Source organism: Blennius ocellaris, assembly GCF_963422515.1.
Source record: "Blennius ocellaris genome assembly, chromosome: 23".
NCBI classification, from domain to species: Eukaryota; Metazoa; Chordata; class Actinopteri; order Blenniiformes; family Blenniidae; genus Blennius; species Blennius ocellaris.
In genome coordinates this window covers 10314721-10340169 of record NC_137672.1, presented here as the reverse complement: position 1 = coordinate 10340169, position 25449 = coordinate 10314721, and the positions used below count along the sequence as shown (strand labels likewise).

Sequence of the window (25449 nt, the reverse complement as noted above, 5' to 3'; positions counted from 1 at the left end):
ATCGTGGCTCCCTTCCCTCCCCAGGTCTGTTCCTCCGACGTAAAACAGGAATTCTTCACCAATATATGTAGATCATTTGTCCTCTTGTCTGATTTATTGCCTGGGGAGCCCGAGCTCAACTGAATGGTTAGCAGCAATGAGCTTTGAATAAGGTTCCTTTCATACCCTGTCGCCCCGCCGCTCTCATTACCACGTCACGCGTCTTCAAACCCGACGCATCAAACTTAAAAGAGCAATAATGGAGATAATTGATAGGATAGAGAGGCCATTTTCCGCTGGCCCGAAGCCCTCACATCAAAAGTTTTAGCTCAATTAGGGCCTGTCGTCTCACCTGCACATACTCATTCTCTTACTCCATCCTCTTCCAGATCAGAGCGTTTTATTTACTCTATTTATGTTTTGTAGGATCTGAGTTCTGTGCATACGGTTCTACAGCGTCTTTTCTCAGTTTTTTTTTTATGTGCAGAAAGACGAATAATTGCACAATCTTGGAAGAAAGTTAATTAGATGTGAATGGAATATTGGAATATGATTCCGTTGGCGAGAGTTCACCGTGTAAAACTTGTGGCACGTCGGTGTGCTTAACATGGTTTGCTGTAGCTTGAAATCCATTTGCAGGATCCAAGGTTACGACAGTGTTGGCACCCATTGAACAAACCCATACAACTGGAAAAGCGTATTCTCTCTTTTTGTTTCTATCAAGACTTTTGAGAAATCGACTGTCTAAAAGTTTCTGATTTAAACAGCTTGGGTTTATTTTACTCTTGTGCAAATGTTTAAAAAAGTTTGATTGTGGTTTACAGAGTCTGGATTTAGCTTAAATAACACAATGTACAGATTTAGTTTTGATGTAGGTTCAAGTATAAGGTTGTTTATTTATTTATTTACTTATTTTGCTGTTCACAGCTCGTTCTCTTTAAACTTTAAGTGACTTTGTTTTGTAAAGTGTAAATCTACTTTAAGTGTCCAGATCAAGATTGTTGAAAGAGTGTGGGTCTATCAGGTGTGTTACCAATACATCCTCAGGGATATTAAAGGGTTAACATTGATTTATAAAATTCTGCTGTTTGCAAGTTTGGGACTTCATGTCAATCTGCAATCTTTTTAAACTTTCTCGTTGGCTTATCGACGAGAGGCATGGCAGAGTTCCCCCTCACATACATAAAAACACACATTTCACTGCGCGGCCAAGTATTCCCATTGAGCGGCTAATCAGCAAATATGGTGTTGATTAATTTTCTCCTTTGTTTGGTGTAATTAGCGAAAATGTTTTTGCTGGAGAATAACACACATGATTTATTGCTGGCACGGCATGGCAGCCTTTCTCACTTAAGCAGCGTTCAGTGTTTGAGTATTGGCATGAGATAGTGCTTTGTTTTGGATTGATTCTTTCCTTTTTTTTTTTGCACACACCACACTGCACACAATTTCTATCTGTCAGCTGCTCAGCTGACCCTTCACTCATCTCTCCCACTCTCGGTGAGGATTATCAAGACCTCCTTTCACTGAAATTTTCTCCTGGCTTTCCCTTCCCCTTTGTGTTCTTGCTCTCTTTGTCTTCACCATCTTCTAAGTCACATTTTTGGCTTTGTATGTGTACTCCAGCAAAAGAGGAGAGTGCACATTTCCCTGTAATGCAATGTTGGATGCCTTTGCTTTTTTCTTTTTTTTCCCTTTTTTCTTTTTTTTGCTCCATTTTGATGTTTTGCTTATATGCGTGGGTGTAGGTGCACTCCTTCTATCCTCCTGTCTGTTTTTCTGTCTCGGCTCAGCGCTCCAGGCTGTGGAAAATGGTCTAAACTGCTGTGAGTGTTGAGGGTGAAGTGGAGTAGGGAGCAGCGCAGTGCGAAGCAGAGTTACAGTGGAACTTGTGAAAACTGTGCCTCTGCATGTAACCCCTATTTCTGAAACGAGCCTCGGAAAACATTGAGGCTGAAAGCTTGGGCTGGTTTAGATTCCCCTGACGCACCTTTGGCTTTCATGGGGCTTTGCTACTTTACGCAGGTATACACTCATGTGCACACACACACTCACACACACACACACAACACTGCAACACACAGCAGAGCCCCTCGATCCCTCTCTGTCTCACCTTAATGCACACGTCGCATACAGACTCGATTGGTGCGTCATTGCAGAGAAGAAGAAAAAGGCAATGACGGCTCAGTGTGTTATTGGTCTGCCACAGTCTATTTCCAGCAGGCTACTCCAGCACATCTTAACTTTGTATCCAGTGCAATTTTCTAATACGGCAGAACCTGTGAGGAGGGGACCCGGTAAGAGCGTTGTTGCGCACGGACACATGTTTAACTGTTAACACACCTTAATGAGCGGACAATCTAACAAACGCGGACAATGGACAGGTTTTTCTGGGAAATTTAAAGCTGAATGACACTAAGACGGCTAAAATACTCGGGCTGGACCTGATTAAAAAATAATTCAGACTGCGGGCGCTACACGATTGCATCCATACTACACTTCTGGTTTACTTCCGTAACATAATGTAATGATTCTCAAAATATATCCACTTCTGCTGCAAAGAGTTCTCCACCTTTCCTCGAGTAGTCTATGTTTCGCTTCAGGAGTTCTAAACCGTTTCATTCAAATTGACTTTTTGGAATCATTTTCAGTACCAACGTTTTGATTCCAATTACATACAAAAATTCCATTCCATACACTGTAATCTAGACTGTAATACACCGCATCTGTAAAGTTGCAACTTTAAAGATGCCACCTCATCAGGAGTTAATTTAGCCAGAAAAGGCTTGAGATTGTCCCCAGTTCATTGGAATAGAATGTATATATATATATATATATTTTTTTTTTTTACATTTACAAAAACAAAAAGATTGAGCTTAAGTCATGATGAAAAGTAGTGCAGCAACACATCAGGTTACGTATTGACCTTTAGTGTTGGGGTGATATTAAAATAGAGGTTGCTATGCCGACCCCTGGAAAAGTGAAACGACCAAACAGACTGCGAGAGTCGACCTTTCCAACAGTTTAAATTACAGAAGTTGAGCACGGAAAAGTCACTTGGAATAGTTTGATATTTTGGCAAATACTTGAAGATTCATCGTCACTCACTCACTGACTCTACATGAGTAACAGAGCAGGTTGTCCTCTGATCAGTGGTTCATTTCTCGTCTTCCCCTGTTCAAAACGTCATGCATGGCTGTCTTTATCACTGTTGTGTGTATGTATGAATGTGTGTGTGCTTGTGCAGTGTAACAAGCTTAAATACACAAGTTATTATTCATGTCTGCTGTTTCTAAGTATGTTGAATTGTATTCATTGGTGCTTGATCGTATATAATAAGTAAATACCCTCTTGTGGCCAAATAATTGGGTTCAATGAAAAGTATTAGGAAACTAGCTTTTACAAAGCTTTCATATAATTCATAGCTCACTTATTGTTTTCCCTAAAGCGAACCATTTCATTTGGTAACCTGGACCCTTTCAAATTATGTTATTTTATTCCAGTTTCTGCAACTTGATCTTATATTTTCATTAGCTTTGGTATTAGCAACTTTTTTTTAAGCGATGAATAAAATCTTTTTTTTTTAACCTGTTCTAATAACTGATCGTTTACACAGCAGTTATTTTATCAGGTTGCATAGTTAGTTTTTGAGATGATATAAACACATATTGAATAATTTGACCAAATCTTGACTTGTGCTATTAACCACTTCAGCGTCATCGTAATTGTTCCTGTTTTTGATAATCAAATAATAGGTGCAAATATGTCTCATCTCCATCTATGTTGTTATTGGTGTTTTCCAGGACTATAAAGCGGGGCTGGCCATTGCTGAAGTGGAACTGACGGCCGCTAATATTCGAGACGTCGATCGCAAGGGCTTTGAAGTCAACACACCCTTCAAAAACTTCTGGTGCGTCCGCTCTTCATTTGTATTTCGTTCATTGGCTGCGAGTGGTTGTACAGTCTGTACCTTGACATATCTACACCAGCGCGTATGTGTTTTACTTTGCCCTCTTTTACCCACAACAGAGAGCCAGACATGTCGGGGTGTGTGTGATGTCTTTTTCTTTTTTTTTTTAAGTGCACACTCTGCATTTGATCTCACCGCTCCTACTTTAACGCATTCTTATTGCTTTTTCATCATTTCCAAGATGAATGTTAAGCGGAGGAATCCCTCCTTCGGAATGATGTTCACCACAGGTTGAGAGTGCAGTACACATCGTACTGAAGGGGCTTCGAGGTGTGCAGACATCATTTGCAATCCCCCGAAAAACAAACCCGAATCTCACAATGCAAAGGCACATATTACCCAGTGTTTTCATCTCAATAAGCATGTCTCCATTTAAAGTGAAACCTCTCAAACTGATGCCACTTGTGGTGTGCCTGCTTTTTATATGAGCCTTAAAGACGAGTGCAAACACTGTTTATTGCTCACAGTCCAGTTGTATTCCTATCAGCCTTGTTCCATGTCTTTTCCTCCCAGTTGTGCTTCTTGTAGTCTGTGTATTATTTTGTTCCATCAAGCTGATTTCTTCTATGGTCATTAGCCATTAATCCTTTGTTGGTGTTTTTTTCTTTTACTCCAATTCCTCATAAATTGTTTCTTGCTTGTGACTCTCAATTTTTTTCTCAGGTATTTGTCATTCTGTTGGACAGTTTCTTTGGGGCTAAAAGAAAAAAAGAAGATTAACCTAAACTGCTTTTGTCTTAATTTGTTACTTCAAGTTTGACTAAAAACCTTATATTTTCTGATGTTCACAAAGCACGTGTGGATGATCTGCATCAGAGTATTTTCAGTCTTGGACACGAGATACTTCCTGGATAATTCCTTCCAAATTTGTGAATTAGTTGAGGTGCACATGTTTTTGACATGCAAATCATAACGTATATGTACATATTTTACATCACACTTAAAAATCAGTGAGGTTTAGCTGATTGAATGAACAAAGATACTTTATTAGAGGTTCTTGGTATCTACAACACATGCTTGTTTTCTTCAGGCCTTGGCAAGCCGTTTCGGGTGATATCATTTTATTTGCTATTTATTTATTTTCCACACTTTCACACATACAACCAGTGATTTTGACTCGTGCGTGAAACATGTGAAAACTGAATAAAATGCACATTTTAAGATTGGAAAAGTGAAGTTGAATTTTCTCTTGAAGCTGAAGCATAAACCGATCTATTGTTTTATATTTTCAGGCCAGTTCAGCAAAGACTGTAGAAAGTGACCGTAATGTTAGTGGGGAAGTTGTTTTCAAACTTCAGTCACTTTAAACACATTTCTTTATCTTTACTGTCTACTTTACAAAGCGTTGGCTATCTATATCTTTTTCCTTCAGGTGGTGTAACTAAAGAGCAGATATGTCCCAAAGTTGAGCTCTAATGAGACAGAGTTTGCTTCGGCTGCATTTAGTAGCGCTCTTGTCAAACCTCTTTCTAAAAGCACCTTGTGAATCACTTCACCTCATAGACTTATCGATCACAGTGGTGCAACACGCTACATGGGAACACGAAAACTGCTAATTATTGACCAGGATTTTTTTTTTTTTTTTTTAATGAAGTCTCTCCCGAGAGCTCTGTGTAGGCTTCTCTGCCTCTGTGGGGCGCGAAGCCTTTCAGGTGACTCCGGCCCCTGGAGGGACCTCCAATCAATGAGCGCTCTGCTTGTTTGTGCTGTAATGGCCCATTTAGAATACAACCGTCACAGCTGCCTGGACAAAGCACGACTCGTTTGTTTGCATTCGCTTGTTCACTATTTTCTCTTCTCTTTTTACCCCTTCTTTTTTTGTTTGTTTGTGTGTGTGTGTGTGTGTGTGTGTAAAGATTTTTATTTTTTTTTGCCCTCATTCCTCTACCTGTCTGTTGTGTGTCCGATCGATCTGTTTGTGCCAGCTCCCTTAATGGGCCCATCGTTTGGTAGCTTCGTTAATACGCTGGATGTAATTGCCATTTTGTGTGGAACAAAAAAGTGAAATTAAAATGAGCTCGGGTCTCTCGAATTGTTTTGATGAGGTGATAGCGAAAAATGGGGTTTCTGTGTGCGCGTATACGTGTGTGTGGATCAAATCGATTGGTAGCCCTGGGAGCGTTCTCCTACCTGCTCAAGGTGGGGATTAGTGAGAAACTCATCTAATCACTTTAAGCTGTGCAGACTCACTTTGGCTTTTCCATTGTTTTGCCGCCGTTAAATGGTCGGAGTGTTCACGCCGTCGTGCTGGATACAATAGGAGACTTTTATGAGTACAGAGAATGACAATGAGGCGTAGAGGAGAGGAGATGTTACCCGGGCAAAGGCATTGAACTTTAGAGAGGAGAAAAACTTTGCGCTCCTGATCAGAAAGCAGTTCAACTCAAGAAAAGCTGGAGATAAATGCCTAGCTCAAGGGTAGATTGGAGAAAATCCATGTTCATCTGCTTTGTTTTGTGCTCCTCTTGTGTGTATTAAGACTCTTTGGCCTGTTTTCACCTAAGGCAGAAAATATTTTGACGGTAGAGTTCTGGAAAGGCTTCAGCATCACTTTTGAATTGACATGTAAGTGTTAAATATTTTTAATTTAGATTTCTACAAAGTTTAGAGCTGCATAAACAGAAATCCCCCTTTATCTCTATGTCATCGAGCAGGCAGAAGATGTCTGAGAGGTGGATAAAGTTAATCTAAAAGCCTAAATCTAATGTATCCACATTGGTAAATGTCACTAGGGTAAGTGTTGGCAATATTGCATATAGAAAATATTGGTTTGCTCATTTCTTTTTTTAGGTTATACAATGTCTGAGTGTCATACAGAGTGTTCTTGATATACTGTAAATCATAAATCTTATTTGGGCATAATGGTATCTCCTTGGAATGTGGAAATGGTCCAACATAACGTTTGCTTGACCTTTGCTGTTTTAAAGGAATTTGCATTTGCAAATAAAAGAGCAATTATACCGAACATTAAAGGTTGAATCATGGCTTAAATGTCCAGGCACCCTTTTCCAACCATTTTAAGGGCACAGTCAAAATACCAAAGTGCAAGTAAAATTGGGTATTTCCAACTCGAACTTTTGTTATGTCGATGTTGAACATCTTCACCAAAATGTGAAAGAAAAGAAAATGAAATACATGTATTATCCTTTGCAGTACGTATATGATACTGGTACGATAATGATCCCTTGTATAAATGCCTAATGTCTCACAGTATCCCTAAGCTTGGTTAAAGAAACCAACGCAAACAGTGTTTTTTTTTTTTTTTTCTCATTGTTTATTTCACCTCCAACCATGACTTGACCATCATCTGCATACATCGCACCCTCTGAAACAGGGGTGTCAAAGCTTTTGGTTCAAAATGTACCTTCTCAATCATTACATTGTGGAGAAAATTCTTTATGATTTGTTTTGCCCTCAATATGATTCAAGTAATACTGATGGCATGTTTTTTTTATTATATTGACATGTATAATAAGTCAGGTCTTCTGGCAACAGGCTCACAAACAAAATTTGCTTTTATTCCGCTGATTTGGGGCTTTAATAATGCTTAAGTCCATTCATTGAGTCCCACAAGATGTAAAGCTTGACTGCAGTTCTTTGAGGTTGAGTTGCAAAGTACTAACCAATTTCCAACATTGTGACATTACAATAGCATTGTCACTTATCATGGGTTCATATTTTCATGCTTAAAATATAACACTATTCAAAAGTTAAGTCTTAGCTACTTCTGGTGAAAAGTAAACAGAAGAAAAAATATGTTTGAAGAGGGAAACTAAACTTCCGACAAAGCAAATATGAGCTGATTGCATTGCTGGAAGTGATTTATGTCTTTTAAGTGCCTGCCACTGTTTTTCTTTATCATAACACTGCATGTGTATTTTAGACACAATGATTGATGCCACTTTGGATTGGAATAACTTTAACTTTTTTCATTTTGGAGCTGTAAAACATCAGTGAGTGGCATTTAATACATTTGTAGATAAATTTGACTGCGTGAAATGAGCTCAATTCGATTCTCTCTACATCTTTCTTTAAAAGGAGACACCTTTTAAAAGTAGTTTTACATCAAGGTCATAGAAGCCACATTGGCTTTTCACGCATTAAAACACCTCATTCTCTCCATATTAAATGCTTTTCGGAGTTGTAATGTCACCTGAATGGTAAATGAAATATTGCTCTTATTACTTATTATTAATATTTATTGTTTAAGTATGATGTTGAAGGAAAACTTTCCACTATATAAATTAAAGAGAATATTATAAGAAAGTTAAGTTACCACAAACCCAAATTGGATTACCAAATCAAACTATAACTTTTTGAAATATAATACATTTTCATGAGTGGGGACTTGTGTTAAATCCTATGGGAAGCTCTGAAGTGGACTTCAGAGAGCAGACTATGAAGGTCAGTCCATAATGAAATGTTAAATCGTAACAATAATACATTTATTCGCTCTCTAACAAGAGTGTGTTATAGATTATATGACGCTATAGCCAGGAGACAACTTTGCTTGGCTTTAAACATTCTAAAATATAAGGTAAGTAACATTAACTTAAAGATACAGTAAAAATGTTTTCCTACATGTTGAGAGACACGCACACGCACACACACACACGCACCCACGCACGCACACACACACACACACACAAAGTTTTAAGCAGCTTTTATTACAGGCCTGGTCCTTTGTCCAAAGCAAAGATGGCTTGATCAATCCCTTCTAAGCAAATTCACATAGAAAACCTTGTAATTCCAGTCCAATTCATGTCAGTCAATGTTCCCATAATAATATAGGCATATTTGAATTCCATTGAGAGGAGAAAAAAATAAACCACCTTCCAAACATCCCTTTATCATGTTCTGCCAGGAAGCACATGTTGTTCTGCCCAGTGGTTATACCGTATATGGACCTTGTCCTTTAATATTTACATTTGAACATAAGTCACATATCTGTGGGCGGCAGAAAAACACATTCCAATTAAAACCAAGTGAAAGCCATCCTTTTATAAATGCGGCTGACACCTGGACAACGTTTAACACTATACTCTAGACAGCACTCGACAATATGATGTCAAGTTATCGAAACTCGCCGTGGGAAGGTTTATGGTCTCCACCACAACCAGCCAGCAGAGAGTGGTGGGGATGTTTTTATTATTGGGTGACTTTATTTTGTTTTATGCTGATAAATCAACAATTAGTGGTGCGGTCAGCATTAACTTGCTACTTGGTAACGGCAGCACATTAAAATGCTAGCATAAGGCATTAATAATGGGACCTTAATGTCATTGTTTGCCCAGTGAAATGTCAACCAGTGCAGTCAATTCCACCTTATTCATTGAAGAGTAGCCTTTTTTGTTCCTTGGCTAATGGTACTGCCACAGACACTCCAATTTACATTGCGACAAGTAGGGAGAAAGAAAACCAGCACTAGCTCCTGAAACCCACTTTTAAATTTCAATAGTTCATGGCCCCGTTTGCAAAAGATAACGTGTGAACAAAAACATTTTCTGAAACCAAAACGTAAAACCAGCACGTCTTCATTTGAGAGCTTGTTTAATAGTGGCACAAGTGTGAATTGCCACCTCAGTCCGTCAACGATCAACAGACTGAGGTATCGTTGATCACGTTTCTCATAATCCTTTATTTTTGTTAAGTTCGGGGAGTCGCAATCCTTGGATTAGTTTTGTAGGACAATCACTTTACATTAACTGTATTTTGAACTCTCTAAAACATACGCTGTGCCTAACCATATTATATCCTATTAATATCTATATGTTATAGAATTCTGTTATGCAACAGGCTTTAAAAGGTTGTATAATATAAAAATGTGCCCATTGAATATATAACGAAAAGTAAAAGTTAATCAGACCCTAAGTGTGTCTTATTGGTAAATTACTGTAATAATAGCACAATTGGGTTGTATCAGCTTTCATAACTTTACAGATAATTACATGAGAGCGGAGTGGAATGACACGAGAACTCTGACTGGAGATTGTTGGAGTTGTGAAAAGGTATGTTATATATTTCATTGGTATATGACCCCCCCCACCCTTCTCTAAAGCTGTGAATATTTTTATTGTGCTTTGCAAATTAAGCATATAACTAATCATATAAGAATTATTGACAAAAGAAAAGGGTTTCAATAATATTTCTCTACAGAAATCTTTCTTTCTCTGCATCCAAGCACCTGTTGAATCCTCCAAGCTTGGCTTTATTCTGTTCCTCCACCTGAGACCAGCCTTCACTTCATTTTTTGAAAACTCTGCAGCACCTCCATGCACACTCGTGCCGCCCCCTGCCTCCCTCGGCTCCTCTGAGGTTTTCGGAGGCCACGCTGTAGTTCAGCAGACAATGTGAGCAGTCATCTCTTTGGACGGGCCCTGGGCAGAGACTGGTGGGCACAGAACAGCTGAACCCAATCAACCTATCGATCTCTGCTGAGTTACTTGGGCGAAGCCGCCCTGGCGCACATCCCCCTGCTCCAGGCGAAAGCGCCTCCGTTCCACCCCTCTTCAACATCCTCCTCCACCACCACCACCACCACCACCACCACCACCACCACGTCTTCTGTCTTACTTTGCACACAGGTTGCCATGGAGACCAGCGGTCCCATCTCTCCTTTATAAGTGCTTCTTTCAGTCAAGCCAGGGTGCTCGCCGCTTCTGTTTCCTCTCAATTTTTATATCTGTCAATCCCGGTCATGCTCGTTTTTTGGTCTCTCGTTTGCTCTGCCGGCACGTTACACGGACTTGGCGAGCATTTTATTAATCCTGAGGTATTCATTACATTTGGAAACTTGTTCAAACACACGCATGCACACACTTTTATGCCATCCTCCCTGTGAGACAGCTGAGCTTTATATGGAATCTATAGGAGGGCTCATTAGGCAGTAAGTTTTCTCGCGTGTGTGTGTGTGTGCTGATGAAAAAGTGCGAGTGACACAAAGTTCATTCATACTTCTATTTATACCAGAGGATGAGATCCACACAAATCGCCATTGTTTTAGCAAACGTCCTATTGAAAGTGTTTTGGATATAAACTTTTGATTAAATTTGGGAATATTTAAGAGCATCAACATTTCTTTAAGTCATTCCGCACAGTGTTCTCTCACAGCATTTCTTGCAACATGTGGGTTGTAGTCTTAGTGTTTTCATAATGGATACCTCACTGTATTTTCATAACCAACAGCACTGGAAGTCCGACCCAACAAAATCCTTCACTAATGAATTACCAAAACTCTAATGATTGAAATAAATCATCATTATGTACCACGTACAGCTACTTTTTGCCCATATTCCCAACTGTCAGTTGCACGATTGCTGTTATTATAATTGATAAGTTTACATTAAAACAGATAAGACTTTATTATTTTTGGCAGGTAATTAAGAATTCCAACAACACTATGCACAGAAATGGATAGAACTAGTAAATGCATCACGATAGGTCATGAGTGAGTTAAGTAATTGATTAAATACAACTTTGTTATTAATTCATAAATTTTATTTCATTGCTACTGCCTCTGAGGTGTGAAGTTGACATATTGAATACCACTGACTCGTACTACAACAGACTATCAAAGACTAAATCACTATGTATATGTGCTTCTGAAAAACATTTTTTTTATGATCTGATACTGAAAGTAAGCAATAACGATCTCATGTACATTTATTTGTAGCTGAAACCGCGTCGACGTCTCGCCACATTTTATGTCCACTGCAAGATTAACAGACCTCTCATTTGATATCTTGCAGAACATTAAAGACATTTATTTAAGTATATTGAAGTTCCAGACAGGTTCAATATGTTTTATACACTTTTTTTTTATCACCAGCTGTGAACTTTCCCCAGCTTAATGTAGAAATAATATCCCAAAGTTTATAGATCTCAGTCCTGCATGGTGAGACAGATTGATTTACCTGCTCCCCCTGCCCCATCTCCCCCGATGTATCAATTTCACCAAATCTATTACAATCACACGCAGGCATGGGCACTTAGCAAACGCCAACCCTCCCCAAAACTACTCCGCATACTGCCCCTGCCAAGCAATGCTACGCTGTTTAATTGCTCTCTCAAATCAAATCAATAACAGTAGCGTATGCGTCGTTGCAGCTTCATGGCGGAGTCGGAGCGGGAGAAGGGGGAGTGGATTGAAGCGATCCAGGAATCGATTGCCGAAACACTCTACGACTATGAAGTGGCGGAGAAGATCTGGTTCAACGAGGCCAACAGGAGCTGTGCCGACTGTCATGGCCCACAGCCGGAGTGGGCCTCAGTCAATCTGGGGGTGGTCATCTGTAAGAAATGTGCAGGTAAGCAACACATGCTCTTTTCTACAGTAGGGGGTTTTAAATGCATATGCAGGAAGCAGGTGGAGGTGCTGCAACAGTATTTTAATGCATGCTTTGTGAAAGCAGCCACTTAAATGCATTAAAAGCAATAGTTTTCCAACTAATGCAGCTAAATTAGGGGGAAATGCAACATAATGTCTGCAGATACTTTAAAACTAGTGAAGAAATGTTTTCACTCAAAGTGCGTTTGTTTATTTTAAATATTGCATTGTGATATAAACCTGCATCTCTTTCTCTTTGTTCTTAAATACCAAATTGAAGTCTTTAGATCAACTAACAAACACACAAACTCTCCTCTGAGCATTAATGCTCATATTTTCTTCATATTTAAAAAATCAAGACAATCTGAGTTTGAGACCCCTGGATTCCTAAATTGGTGCTATAATTACTCCGAGGCATTTGGTTTGCTGTTTTTACATTTAGCTCACATTTGTGCCTGTTTTCATGCAACAACTGTTCTCCTATATTCCTGTATTCTTTTCTTGAGTGATTAAATATTAATGTCTTCTTTAATTGTTCTAAAATAAGTCTTTGAGGACTTTCAAAAGCTCAGGACCTACAGCTTGTAGACAAACACTAATAGATCTGTGAATTATTTCATACATCTCTCAGTGAGCTGTCACTATAACTGTGAACATAATTAATTCCACCTGTAAAGAGATGTGATATTTGTTCTATTGGTCATGTGTAAATATTTGCAAGTGGCCAAATCAGTTGGAAAACATTGGCAAATGAGAAACTTGCAAAATATCAAATGTATAATAATGGATCTGTGAATATAATAGCGACTGTGAAATGATGATACACACACAAGGTATATGGAAAACATAATATGTGTGAATAACTGCTGAAGAAGAATCTGCAGCTGGATGGAACACAGATGTTTTTTTGTCATGAAACAAAAGCCTGTCTTAATTAATGGTAGCTTTTATGAATAAGCCCTTAAGCATTACACCTTTTAGGCCGTTTTTCATTTTGCTTGATGTGTTGACATGAAACCATCTTCAAGCAGGTTTTCTTCATCAGCTCTTCAATAGGAAACACAAACTTTTCTGTGAAGGGCAGCAGTCTTGCGTTTTCTCGTCAACCTTGAAAAATACTACCATTCCTCTCAACATGTCCCTATGAAGTCATGAAGACAGTTCGCTAATAACATCAGTCATGACTCTTCTTTCATCTTTTCCAGTGCTTTATTATTCTTGCTGTAACTGATTGAAACTAAAGTATGAGTGCAGGCAGAGTACACAATCTCAGACAATACTCGCATTCACAGCTGTGAACAATTACCCATGAGTCAGTTTTTTGTTTTTTTTTTCCCACTGTGGAAAGAAACAAGAAAATCCAAACACCCCCCAGAGAGAACATGCAAACTCCACACATGAAGGCTTCAAAACCGCACTGGAGACCTCCTCTTTAAGGCCGACTTTACACAACAATGTTTTCGAGTGGAAACGAAAAACCTCCCTTGTGTTTTGAAAACTGCTCCCACAGTGAAACTTTTGGGGAAAACACCTTCACTCCATCTCCAGGGAAATGGGAGAAGAAAAAAACTTTCTGAAAACTCTCAGACTCTGCGGAAAACACAACTTCACTGCGCATGTGTACCGTGGCCGTAGTAAATCTTCTGCACATGGTCGAGTAGCTGAACAATAACAACGTCATCCAGAGTTGCATGACGCCCATGTCTGTGTTACTCGCCAATGTATTTGTCGCCATGACAACTACTTTGATTTCAGCATTTCTGTCATTGTCGTGTAAACCGACATCACTTTCATGTATAGTATTATACAATGCATTCTATCACTTCAGCGGTCTTATATCCAAACTCTACACAAAAAGTCCAGACTTGAACTGGGGATATTCTCACTGTGACGTAGGAGTACTCACCACGGCACCAATATGCTGCTGTTTAGTTACTCATCTTTTTCTACACTTGTGGTTTTTCGAGAAAAATGAAAGCAATACCTTTGCTCCTCAGAAAACGTTCTGAATAAGTGTTGAAGTCCTGCTGAACGTTGAAGTGATGAGTGACACTCTTCACTTCTCTGTACGTGTGGTCTGATGTCTATGCCTGCGTGAGTATGTACTCTGACCCAGAGGCTCTTTTGGAATAAGATCTCAGGTGATAAGCCACTTACGGGAGTTGGCGTCTGGCCTCTCGACTCTCTAATCTATTTGGCAATACTGGACGGCTCAGATGAAATGACAACAAAGATTAAGCCACAGACGAGAAGTTCGGGGTGGTGTGTGTGTGTGTGTGTGTGTGGGGGGGGGGGGGGGGGGGGGATCCCGAACTGGTTCTTGACCCGCAAAACGTGATTAGAGTGAAGCGGCAGCCATGCTTGATGTGCAGAGATGTCAGGCTGGGAGTTCAGGTTTTTATGTTTTATTCTCTTTTTGTTATTTTTTTATTTATTTGCATGCTCCTGTACACTCCCATCTTCTATTTTCAGATTATCTCCCAGTCATGCAATTTAATGCAATTCCTCACCTCATCGCTGCAAAGCCCATGTAATTGGTACGCATCAGTTACTCAACATCTCCCCTCAAACGGCCTTAAATGATTTCATTTGCAGGAGTGTTTAATATTACATTTCGTTGACACGCTGAGAGCAAGAGGGTGAATATTTTTCTACCGGGAAGCTGTCCTCACTCTGCGCTTTTTCTTAAATTAGGCTGCGGTCCATTTGGAATACCGATGACTGCTCACGCTTTTAATTAGCACTCTCACGCTTTATTGTCATGGACAATAAAGGGAAATGCTGAACAAGAGGAAGAGCAGAGATGTAATGAGAGGGCTAATGGCAAAAATGATCCAGACTGGCTTTTCCTTTTCTTTGTTCCAAGATGGGATGAATTTTAATAGACTGTAACTGAACTCTTGGAACAAGGTCATACGGTAAGATTTCACTATTATTCTTGTGACAATGTGCCATATAAGTAAGCATCTCTGTCTATTAAACCATTCAAATTAAAGGTGGAACTTTAACATGATATTTTTGATTGATTAATTAATTACATAATTTTAGGGGCTAATTCTGCGTTTCCATTTCAGAAAAGTGCCGAGGTTTCACAGCAACATTTTGGAATTACGTAAAGAAACAATGGAAAGCTTTCCATGAAATGTGCAAGCGCGAGCGTTTACATATGCACACTATGAGACACTATTTACTACTGCTGTGATGTGCATGTGCTGTAGCAACGTATATGTTTTCCCGCTTTTCCATAGAGACGAAGTCTTCAAAAATTGGTTTCAAGGAAAGTTTTCTATTTTTACTTGAAAACCTTGTGTCACACAAAATGTTTCTGAGTGAGAAAGATCTTTTCAATTCTATTTGCAATATGCTGTGAACAGTCATGTAACAACCACATCCATAGCAATACAGCAGCTAAAATGTCATGGGAACATATTTATAACTGGAAACATAATCAGTTGGAAGCAGTTGAAGTAAATTGTGATATCTGCAATGGGAGCGTTCTTCAGAACAACCAATTTAAGTTGACATCTGAAAAGTAAACACACAGGATGGCCAAGTTTGATCTGAGAAAGCTCTCATAGTCTGATGAGCAATGCATATTACCATTCAGAGTTTATGGACGTGCTTTATGTCCTGCTGAATTGACAGATTTCAGTGCATGACAAGATAATTTTAAATGGAAAGGTACCACAATTAGTTTTTGTTTAATTGAGCAACGTAGCATTCACACCAGTTTTGCAATCTCATACAGCACAGCATGTGAGAAGGCAATCCAAGAGACATGATTTAAAAGAGTTAAAAAAGTAATATGATTGGATAATACACAAATATTTTAATCTCTATCCACTTGTAGTTTAAATATATCTCTTCAGCAACTATGTCTTTTCTCTATTCTTTCAGGTTGTTAACTCTATTATATGTTGCTATGCATAATGGTTATGCAGTTGGGGTATTCAAATTTAAAGGTGATTAAACCCCAACAATAGCTGAGTAAAGCTGAATGAACTGGTTTCTGAGTTTTCAACCTTTAATGGTTTCCCAGTTTTATCAAATTATCATAATATTATAACGTACAGATTTGTTCTCTTTGCAATCTCATCAGAACATTTTTATTTTATTTTGCTGCTCCAATAGCCTGTTTGTCTTTAACACACAACTTCAATGAACTGACACTGCCTGAAAGACCTGAAGGCTTCCCAGCGCACGTGTAATTGCAGTAAACTTCTTGAAACCAGGATGCAACTTGTGGATTTTTCGACTGGCAACTGTTGCCATGGCAACTTACATAAAAAAAAAAAAAAGAAGAAAAAAAGCAGAAGTGCTCATTGTCTTTCTCTGTTTCCTTCTGACTTGTCACCGTGTGAGGGGAAAATGCCACACCAGCACGGAAGGTTGGAAAAGTGCTCGTATGAAGTGTCGTTGGTGTCGCTGGAAAAGTTTTTAATTGGGAATGAAATCCTGGGTGGGCTGAACTTTTTTTTTTTTTTTTTCCTTCTTTTTTTTTGTGAAAGTTGCTGTGATGGGAATGCCCATTTCCATGGTGTTTTGGTTCCACAGGAGGGATGAAGACATTTGCAACAGGCTATTTATATGGGGGGATCTCGCCGTGTACCCAGTGGCGCTTGTGCATGCACGCTTCTTTCAGCTTCATTACCCTTACACAAGTGAAAATGGTCCTGTGGTGTTCTATGGCTCAGTGGATGGCTGTAGCGCTACTATCAAGCACCCGCGGTAAAATATGTTCACTCATTCACATGCAGAGGTGTCAAAACCTTGCTCTCTGGCCTCCATTCGTCACGCTGGACACGAGATCTGAAAGGCAGCTGTTCTTCACGTCTGTTCAGTGTGACAGATTTCATAAACCACATGAATAAACTGCTGTAGATCACAGTAACGCATTCACATGAAAATAAATCTGTCTTTGATAAACAGGATGTTCGTCTCATCTGTTGTCTGTTTTTGCAAAAGTGAAGCAAGTCTAGTTGGATGTAAACAAAAATCTATAATAACATCAGATTTGCGCAATTAATTTAAATGGCAAACTCTGATGCTGGATTGATCTTCATGAGATGTGAAGCATTTCTGAAAGTGTTAGAACTATCATTTGATCAAGAACAGCATTAGAAATGGAAACAAAACAGACTTTTTCGCACATATTTCATTGATCAAAAGTTGTCTTCGCTTTTTTTTTTTTGTCCTTAAAAACAAATTGTAAATGGCACTATTAAGGTCCTCAAACCTCATCCACATCTATTTTACTAAAAGGAAGACGTGACATTCCACAGGGTTCACTGCTGGTTCTCTATTGGTTGCATTATAACCGATCCATCATGAGAGACAGGGGTCAACCAACTTGTAAGCCACACATCAAGTATATATACCAATTGAATATGCATAAATGCATTGAATGTGATTTAGACTTTTGTAAATACATGTTCTACTGTCTGGGCGTCACGTGGAAAAGTAATATTAGCACTAAACAACCACATCAAGACCACAATAAGACATTGGTTGACTTGGTGAGTTCATAATTCAATGTGCTTGCTCATCCTGGTGTCTCTAAAAGACTCTAAAAGGCGACACTGAAGCTTCTCATTGTGCTGTTCTCTATACAACGTGTCCTTGCTTTAATGCTGAATAAAAATGAAACTCCCGCATTGAGTAAAAACATTCTCTTCAATTCTATAGAGGTATAATTTGGTTTGGACATGATTTACCACCGTCATTTCCAAGATAAACCAAGTCAATAACAATGAGGAGTTGCTTAGTTTCCTTCCTAATACCCTAATAAGCACACAATCTGAAGATGGTTATGTTCTCCAGAACTGTGTCAAGATGGCCTTTCACAGCTCATAGCCCCTCATTTTCATTCACAGCTGCTCTACTTCAAGAAAGACGGCAGTAATGAGATCACGCCAAATCTGAATCTAAAATTATCTGCCGTTACACACAGGACAATAATTCACTTTCACACATGCAGAGTGTTTCTGTCTAATGTATTATGCATGTATGCTCTGTCTTTGGCCATAAGCAACCCCAGAAGCCTCTCGTTCACCCAAATAAACAGGCCGACCAACAAACACAATGAATTACTCATGATTCATTAGCAATTAATGGCCCTCGTTCTCTGCTTTCATTTCCAATTAGGAGAGCTGAGGGGACTAAATATGTCTGTTGTGAGTGAGCGAACACGCTCGCAGTCATGCTCTGTTTCTCCGTCTCGTAACTGCCTGTTTATTGTTTTTTTCCGACATTTGGTGTGCCCCCATGCACACCAAGGAGATTGCACTGCACGCACGTGTGCAAGTAATCTGTTTTTCATGTGAACTTTTCAGGAACTCCAGCCGCTGCATTCCAGAATTTTTTAATTGAGGGCTGTATGAATAAATGAACAGATGTGTTTGCATCCCGGCTCTCATATTGACGACTATGTCTTCCTGTGTAACAGGACAGCACCGTTCCCTCGGCCCAAGTCTTTCCAAAGTGCGGAGCTTGAAGCTGGACAGTAGTATCTGGAGCAATGAACTGGTGGAGGTAATTCCAGTAATTGATCACTTCATCTTCAGTGTTTATGACTTGTACTGCACCGAGCTGCCCATGTCTTAAAGCAAGCAGACAATTTTATTTGTGTCTACTTTACCTTTGTCTTCACTTACGTCAGTGTTCCGCAACCTGCAGGCTTCTTAGAACCTGAGTGGTTGCTCCCTGAAGTGTTTGTAAAGATCTAAATCAGGGGTGTCACACATAAGGGTCACAAAGAGGCTCAATCTGGGCCAGGAAACGGTCAAGCAAAGTGAAAACAATTGTAAAGAAAAGGTGAAATTTTTAACGCACTTTGTTCAGGGGAGTTAGTAAAAACATGCTCAGTATTGCTGGCTTACATGTGTAGAGAAATTAAAATATAGTTTAAAGATATAAAACACGAGAGAATGCTGAAACTACTACAGTGGATAAAAAGGACTAAAGTGGCAGAAGTGGAGGTGGGTGGGGTGGCGACTAATGTTCCCAAAGTGCCAAAGTTCCCAAATGACTTCAGAGGTGCTCAATAAAATAAAATAAAAAATTTAAAATCTTGATTAAAAGCTTGTATTATTATTATTTTTTTTATCTTGTAAGAGCTATTGTTGCTCTGCATCACTTTTTCTCATGGTCCTTGTCTGGAAATCCTCATAACATTTTTTTTTTTTTAATGTTAAGGTCAGTCAATTAAAACTAGAATTGTACATAAACTGTATTTTGTGAGCAAAAAAGAAAAAAAAAGGCCATATAGCCCCCCCTGGGTTTTATGATGCCCAGGTTTGATGTAAGGTGTACAAAATACCAAAAATGTCAAAATAATTGCAAGAATTAACTACATCTATCAAAATTAAAAACATTAAAAAGAAACCGTAGAAAATGCGATTAAATTTTCAATACTCTGAAGAAACAGACCAAAAACTTCACAAAAGTAACGCATATCTCTTTATATAACAACTGTATATCTTTTGGTTGAATGTGGTCAAAATTGTTTCTTTTGTCCATAATGGCTGCAGACCTCTGACTTAAACCCTTGAGGTTTTGGTGGATTTAGGTGTGCTTTAAAACCCTTGTAACCCTTAGCTATAGAAATAATTCTTCCCTTTATGTATCCCTTGTTCCCAAACCGCTCAGCTCTTCCTGGAGGTGGGCAACAAGAATGCCAACAGTTTCTGGGCTGCTAATCTTCCCTTGGAGGAAGATCTCTACAGCGCGGCATCTGCTGAGCAGCGTGCCACATTCATCCGCAGGAAGTACAGGGAGCGGAAGTACCGGAGGGTCATGGAGGGCTTTCAGGACCTGGAGCAGCTCAATCAGGTAGAGACTTTCAGGAAATACTAGAGCAGAAGTCGGTACACACATTCTGCATGGTATGCTTTGAGTTCTTCCGCAGGTTGACATTTTATTCACACATTTAATTGACTGATTTGTCAGTTTTTCCTGACCTGATCAGTATGGCTAACAGGGTCAACCTATTAGAAGTCCCATTCCTTCCTTGAGGCTAACTATTTTTCCCATTATTACTTTGAATGACTCGTAACCAGTGAAAGTTGTAACCTACCTTTCACCCAATGTCCTCTATCACCCACTCCAACTCAGACAGGCCAAGAAAATCAATTGACTAATTGTATAGTGTAAATTTGATTTTGGATTCAATATTGAGGTTTTTTTTCTCCATCGTTTGAATAAGTGTCGGCGCTTTAAATAAGGAATAACAATTCAATAATTGATATTTTTTCTTGGAAGAAAGTACTTTGATTTCTCGAGCCACTTAGAGCAGATTTGAAACTCCAAACGCATTTGGTTGTTTACAGCAGCAATTCACTCACTGCGTCTTTCTGGATCATCTGAGCATAGAGCAGATGTGCTGCAGGTATAGTAGGATCCACAGCTGACTCACTCCTGAGTCCTGAGCATATCATGATATCCTCTGCATGGAAGCAGATGTCGACGTCTTTCGGGCACGACACATACATACGAGCCACACGAGCTACACCAGCGTGCTGACTTGTGTTTGTTTCAGGCGAGTACACAGGCATTTACCAGTACCAGGATGAGATAACTAGGAATCCATTAAAAAAGAAAAAATACTCTACTGGGGTTTCTTGAGAAAAAACTGCCCTTCTGTCCTTTATACTACTTTACTCAATTTGTGGAGCTGATGCCAGTTGTGTTATGCGTTCTGAGCTACTTAAAGGAAATAAATAAACCTCTAGAAATATTCCTCTTTTAGACTTTCTGTCCTTTTCTTTTTTTCTTATATAATCCCACAATTTTTCACATACAGTCAAGTGGATGTTCACCAAGCATGTAATTATACTGGAAGTGGCCACCTATAATAGATTTATATGTACCTTGTAAGAAAAATGGGACGTTGTACACTCCATTAGCTAAATCCACTGACCCTGAGAAAAGCCGTATTTCCCTGACCTTTTGACCATCAGTAAATCTGCACTTTAAGCCTGGAGATGCCAAAGTAGAAGTCTGATTAATCTCAAGTATAGGCATTTTGGCGCAGAGGTCTTCCATGCGAGGGTTTATTGCTGCTGCTGAAGGCGGCACGCCTTCTTGGCTCCCCGTTTTAAGAGGGCCTTAAAAGGACAAAGCGGGGAGAAAAGTTTCCACCTGCATCAGCATTTACGCAGATCAGCACCGTTGTATTGTTTTTCTGCTCCGAAATGGAGGAATGGAAATGTGGCTAGAAAGGGGGAATGAGGCGCGAAAGTAAGGAAGAGATATACTAGCCAGCTAAGTGGAAAAGTGGATTAGGATCCACAACAGAAACGCTTGGGTTGGTTTTATTGCGGCTTTGCTGGCTTTTGCGCGTGCATGTGTGTGTGCACGTGAGAGGGAGATTGTGGTGTCTGTGAACATGTGTGCTGCTCCACTTGAGAGGTGTGAATTTACTGTTCCAGATGGAGTCCCCCCCCCCCCCCCCCTCCCTTTTTTTTTTATCCGGGTGGTGTCAAAGAAGTGTGACAGACACAGACTGTGGCTGCCTAAAAGGGTCTGACCAGCAGAGAAGTGTACGCCTTTGTGTATGTGAGCAAAATAAAGAAAGAGGAAAAGGTGGAAGTGGGTGGTTGTGTTTGCTTTCTCACTGTCTGGTCTGCCTTTATAAACCGGCTTAACCGATCTGAGAGGGATCAATGTGTCATGGAGCCATTATACACGCCATAATTCAACATATACCAGTGCATGTGCACTGGAATATTAAACACGTCTCCAACAGGTCCACGTAAGCGAGAGCACCAGAGCTCTTCGGGTGGTGTGCAGCACCAGGGTAACTTTAGGGATCAGGGGGACACTTCTTCCCTTCTGGATCTTTTCAGTATAAATCCATATGAAATAAAAAAGAAGTCTGACCTACTACATTTTAAATTACAAACCTCTAAATCCAGCATGAGAGGACTTCGGCATTTTATTGAGGTGCAAGGGCTGCTGTTACATTCACCCATTCATGCACACAAACACTATATTGAGTTTCATTGAGTTGCTCAAGGACACAAAATAGGGCGCGATCAGACCTCCAACCTCGAGATTGGAAAATGACCCGTCTCGACCAACTGATTCCAACACTCAATTAATGAATTATACGCAACAACAAAAAAAAAGACATAGACAAGGACACTGACTCTAATCTCACCGGACACATTGTTCCAGTTCTGTGTCGCATTTACTTACTGTCGCAAAGTATGAATATGAAATAACAAAAGCTATATAAAACCTATTCCTCTGGGAGTTCTCTCTGGAACAAAGACAATAATACGAGCAATTTCCTCGTTGACATTCATGCAATTTTGAAATCACTCAATGGCATTTTAACTGTTTTTTATTGGCTCCGGGGTCATGAAACTCACTCTGCGCATGCAACAAATCACCGTTTAAAGTGTCATTTCAAGTAATGAAAGAAATCTCATGAAGTGATTTATGTGAGGTTGCATCAGTGTGTCCTTACATAATCTTAACCATGGGTGCTTATTATGTTTTTGTATTGCATCGTTGCTCTCTCGGTCTCTCTCTCTCCTTTGTCTTAGTCCCATATCCCCCATTAGAAGCTCATATCCCAGTGACCTCCACCGGATCTCCACAGACCGCATGACCTAGAGAAGGGGGTGTCAAAGGACCTTCTTATATCATTACACACACGCACGCACGCATGCATGCACACACACACACACACACACACACACACACACACACACACACACACACACACACACACACACACACACACACACACACACACACACACACACACACACACACACACACACACACACACACACAAACCCTCGTGTGGCTACAGTAATTGCTATGACACAGAAGGTCATTTCCAGAGACGATACAGAATAAGGCCAGGTTGCATGGGACTATTTTGCCATAATCTGACCCTGTCTTTGAGTATGTGTGCACGTGGAGGAGAAGGAGGGACTTGGCGAGAGGATGAACTAATCATATCTTCTCATAATTAGGTTTTATACAGTTTCTTAATCAATGCATTTAGAATATACTAAGCGTGTGACGCTCGCGCCTATAAACACCCATATTTAAACATCTTTATCTAGGTGCCAGCCCCTTGTGTGGGTTGCAGGTTATATTGACAGGTTCTTTGTTTGTGTGCGTGTATGCACAGCCTCGCCTTCCCTCGCTTTCAGACGGATATTGCTTGTTTGTGGCCGATCAATGCAGCCTACTGACTTGGCTCCAGCCCAATGAAAGGAGATGCTGTTCACTGAAATTCCGCTATTTGCCACTCGACTCCTCTGTTGATCCATTTTGTTGCGGGTCATCGTGCACAATGTCACATCAATTGAGTGGACAGATAGAAAGAGACAGCCAGAGAAAGAAAATATTTTCCTCGGTCAGACTTTTGCCGCTTTCATCTTGCTTCTCTCAGCTGGATCTGAAACAAGTAAAGTTTTTTACAAAGTGCGCCTCCATGGCTAGACATTATACATACTGTATATGTGTAAGTTGCTTTCCGGCTATTAAAGGAGGCATTCAGCATTGCATATTTATAGATGCATAAGTTCAGCAGGCTCCTGTGCCAGCATCAGTGGGTGAAAGCTGCAGTCTTGTGTGCATCTTGTCGGGCATTTCCTCTAATCTAGAGCGCTGTCACAGAAGAACATTCAGTCTGCATTTAAATCATGGTGAAAGAACTTTTTGAGAAGCTTTACAAAAGGAGACAGGCAGAAGTGAGGCTCACAAGATGTTAACTTCTCTTCCTTTCCTATCTGTGGGTGGCAGTTGTAAAATACAGTCTTTCAGCAAGGAAGGCTGTCTTTGATTGGCAGGTGTCTCAACCTCTCACTGTCTGCTGTTGCAGTTGTTGTGGACTTCAGTGTGCTGGACCTTCTCCCCGGTGAAAGAGATGGAGAGAAATGTTAAGCCAAGAATGCCTGCCAGGGCCTCTTTGGTGGGAGTATAGTGCAATTTCAATTATATTATATTATATATATATATATATATATATATATATATATATATATATACACACACAGTCAATATTACTTGAATACATGAAGTTGCCTGACTCTTCCAGTCTGTAACTGCCCATCCATCTTCTTGAGCTGGTTCCAAAACAGAGTGAAGCTCCAAGCCTGGACTCAAACCGGAGACCTTTTAACTATGAGGGCGGTCGCTAATGACACATCGTATGGATTCTACCAGTATACGAGTGTCTTGTATAAGTGTGGGCACTGTTATAATTCACCTCCACAGTTATTCTGGCACAGTAAATGCATTTTCTTTGAAGTTTTGAGATGCTTTCCTCTACTTACATGGCTGTTATTTTTGGCAAACCTGGTAACCTGTATTGAGCTTTCAAGCTTTCAACTTTTAACAGGTGTGGTATTTCGTGACCTTTATACACCTTTATACACATGCTGTGGTTATTTACACTTCATGATGAAAAAAAATGTCTCGCACTGCAAAATGTCCACCAAAGAAGTTTGATACCAGCAAAGTAATTCAAGTGTTTGGTACATGTTTGTTAAACATGTAGCCTCAAGCAGAGACGTCTGAGCTATTGTTTGATTTATTCCTAGTGGATTTTTTTTTAAACAACACATACTTGTTGACAGTATAAAAACATCTTGAATAAATAAACATGATTTTGTTGTGTAAATATAACTCAGTTTATTTTTGTCACCCAAATAAAACGTGATAAAATAGCAAGAATCCCAGCACAACTTTATACATACTGACAAAACCTTCTCAATGTTGGATGCTTATTCTGCTCCGTATTTTTGCAGCGTTCCTTTTTCGCCTGTACTTGATTCCCACGCTTCTCTTCTTAAAAATTGTTAGTTTCATTATATTTAATATGACCCATTTGTCCTGTTCTTATTTGCCATATTCCTTTTTTTTTCACGGGGATTAGTGCTTTAATGATTCCCACAGGGAGCATTAAAGTTTGATCATAGTGTAACTTGTCTTTTGAGATCAGCGGGTGGAACTCAATTCTAAACTTTATACGGTTTCCCCGACTTCGTTTTATAGACTCTTTGTCCTCTATCAACCTGGCGTTCGCGCACAGGCACACACCGAGCAGCTCCTCCTACACGGGGAAGTGAGACCGCACTTGCATTTGGAGAGATTTTCACAGCTTTATTGTCTGGGATCTGAACATTTTAAAGGTATTAATCCAGCTCTG

At 39.7% G+C, this 25449-nt stretch overlaps 1 protein-coding gene across 1 annotated transcript in view; it reads left to right on the top strand.

Annotated features, from left to right (window-relative positions):
• The window catches only part of arap2 (ArfGAP with RhoGAP domain, ankyrin repeat and PH domain 2), a gene marked incomplete at its 5' end in the record, with an annotated part of 137058 nt that overhangs the window by 42414 nt on the left and 69195 nt on the right, over positions 1-25449 (top strand). The window contains 4 exons of the mRNA XM_080519230.1: positions 3783-3889; positions 12056-12255; positions 18721-18806; positions 19923-20105. Of these exons, the coding sequence (XP_080375356.1) occupies positions 3783-3889; positions 12056-12255; positions 18721-18806; positions 19923-20105 (576 nt within the window). The remainder of the gene's footprint in view (positions 1-3782; positions 3890-12055; positions 12256-18720; positions 18807-19922; positions 20106-25449) is intronic.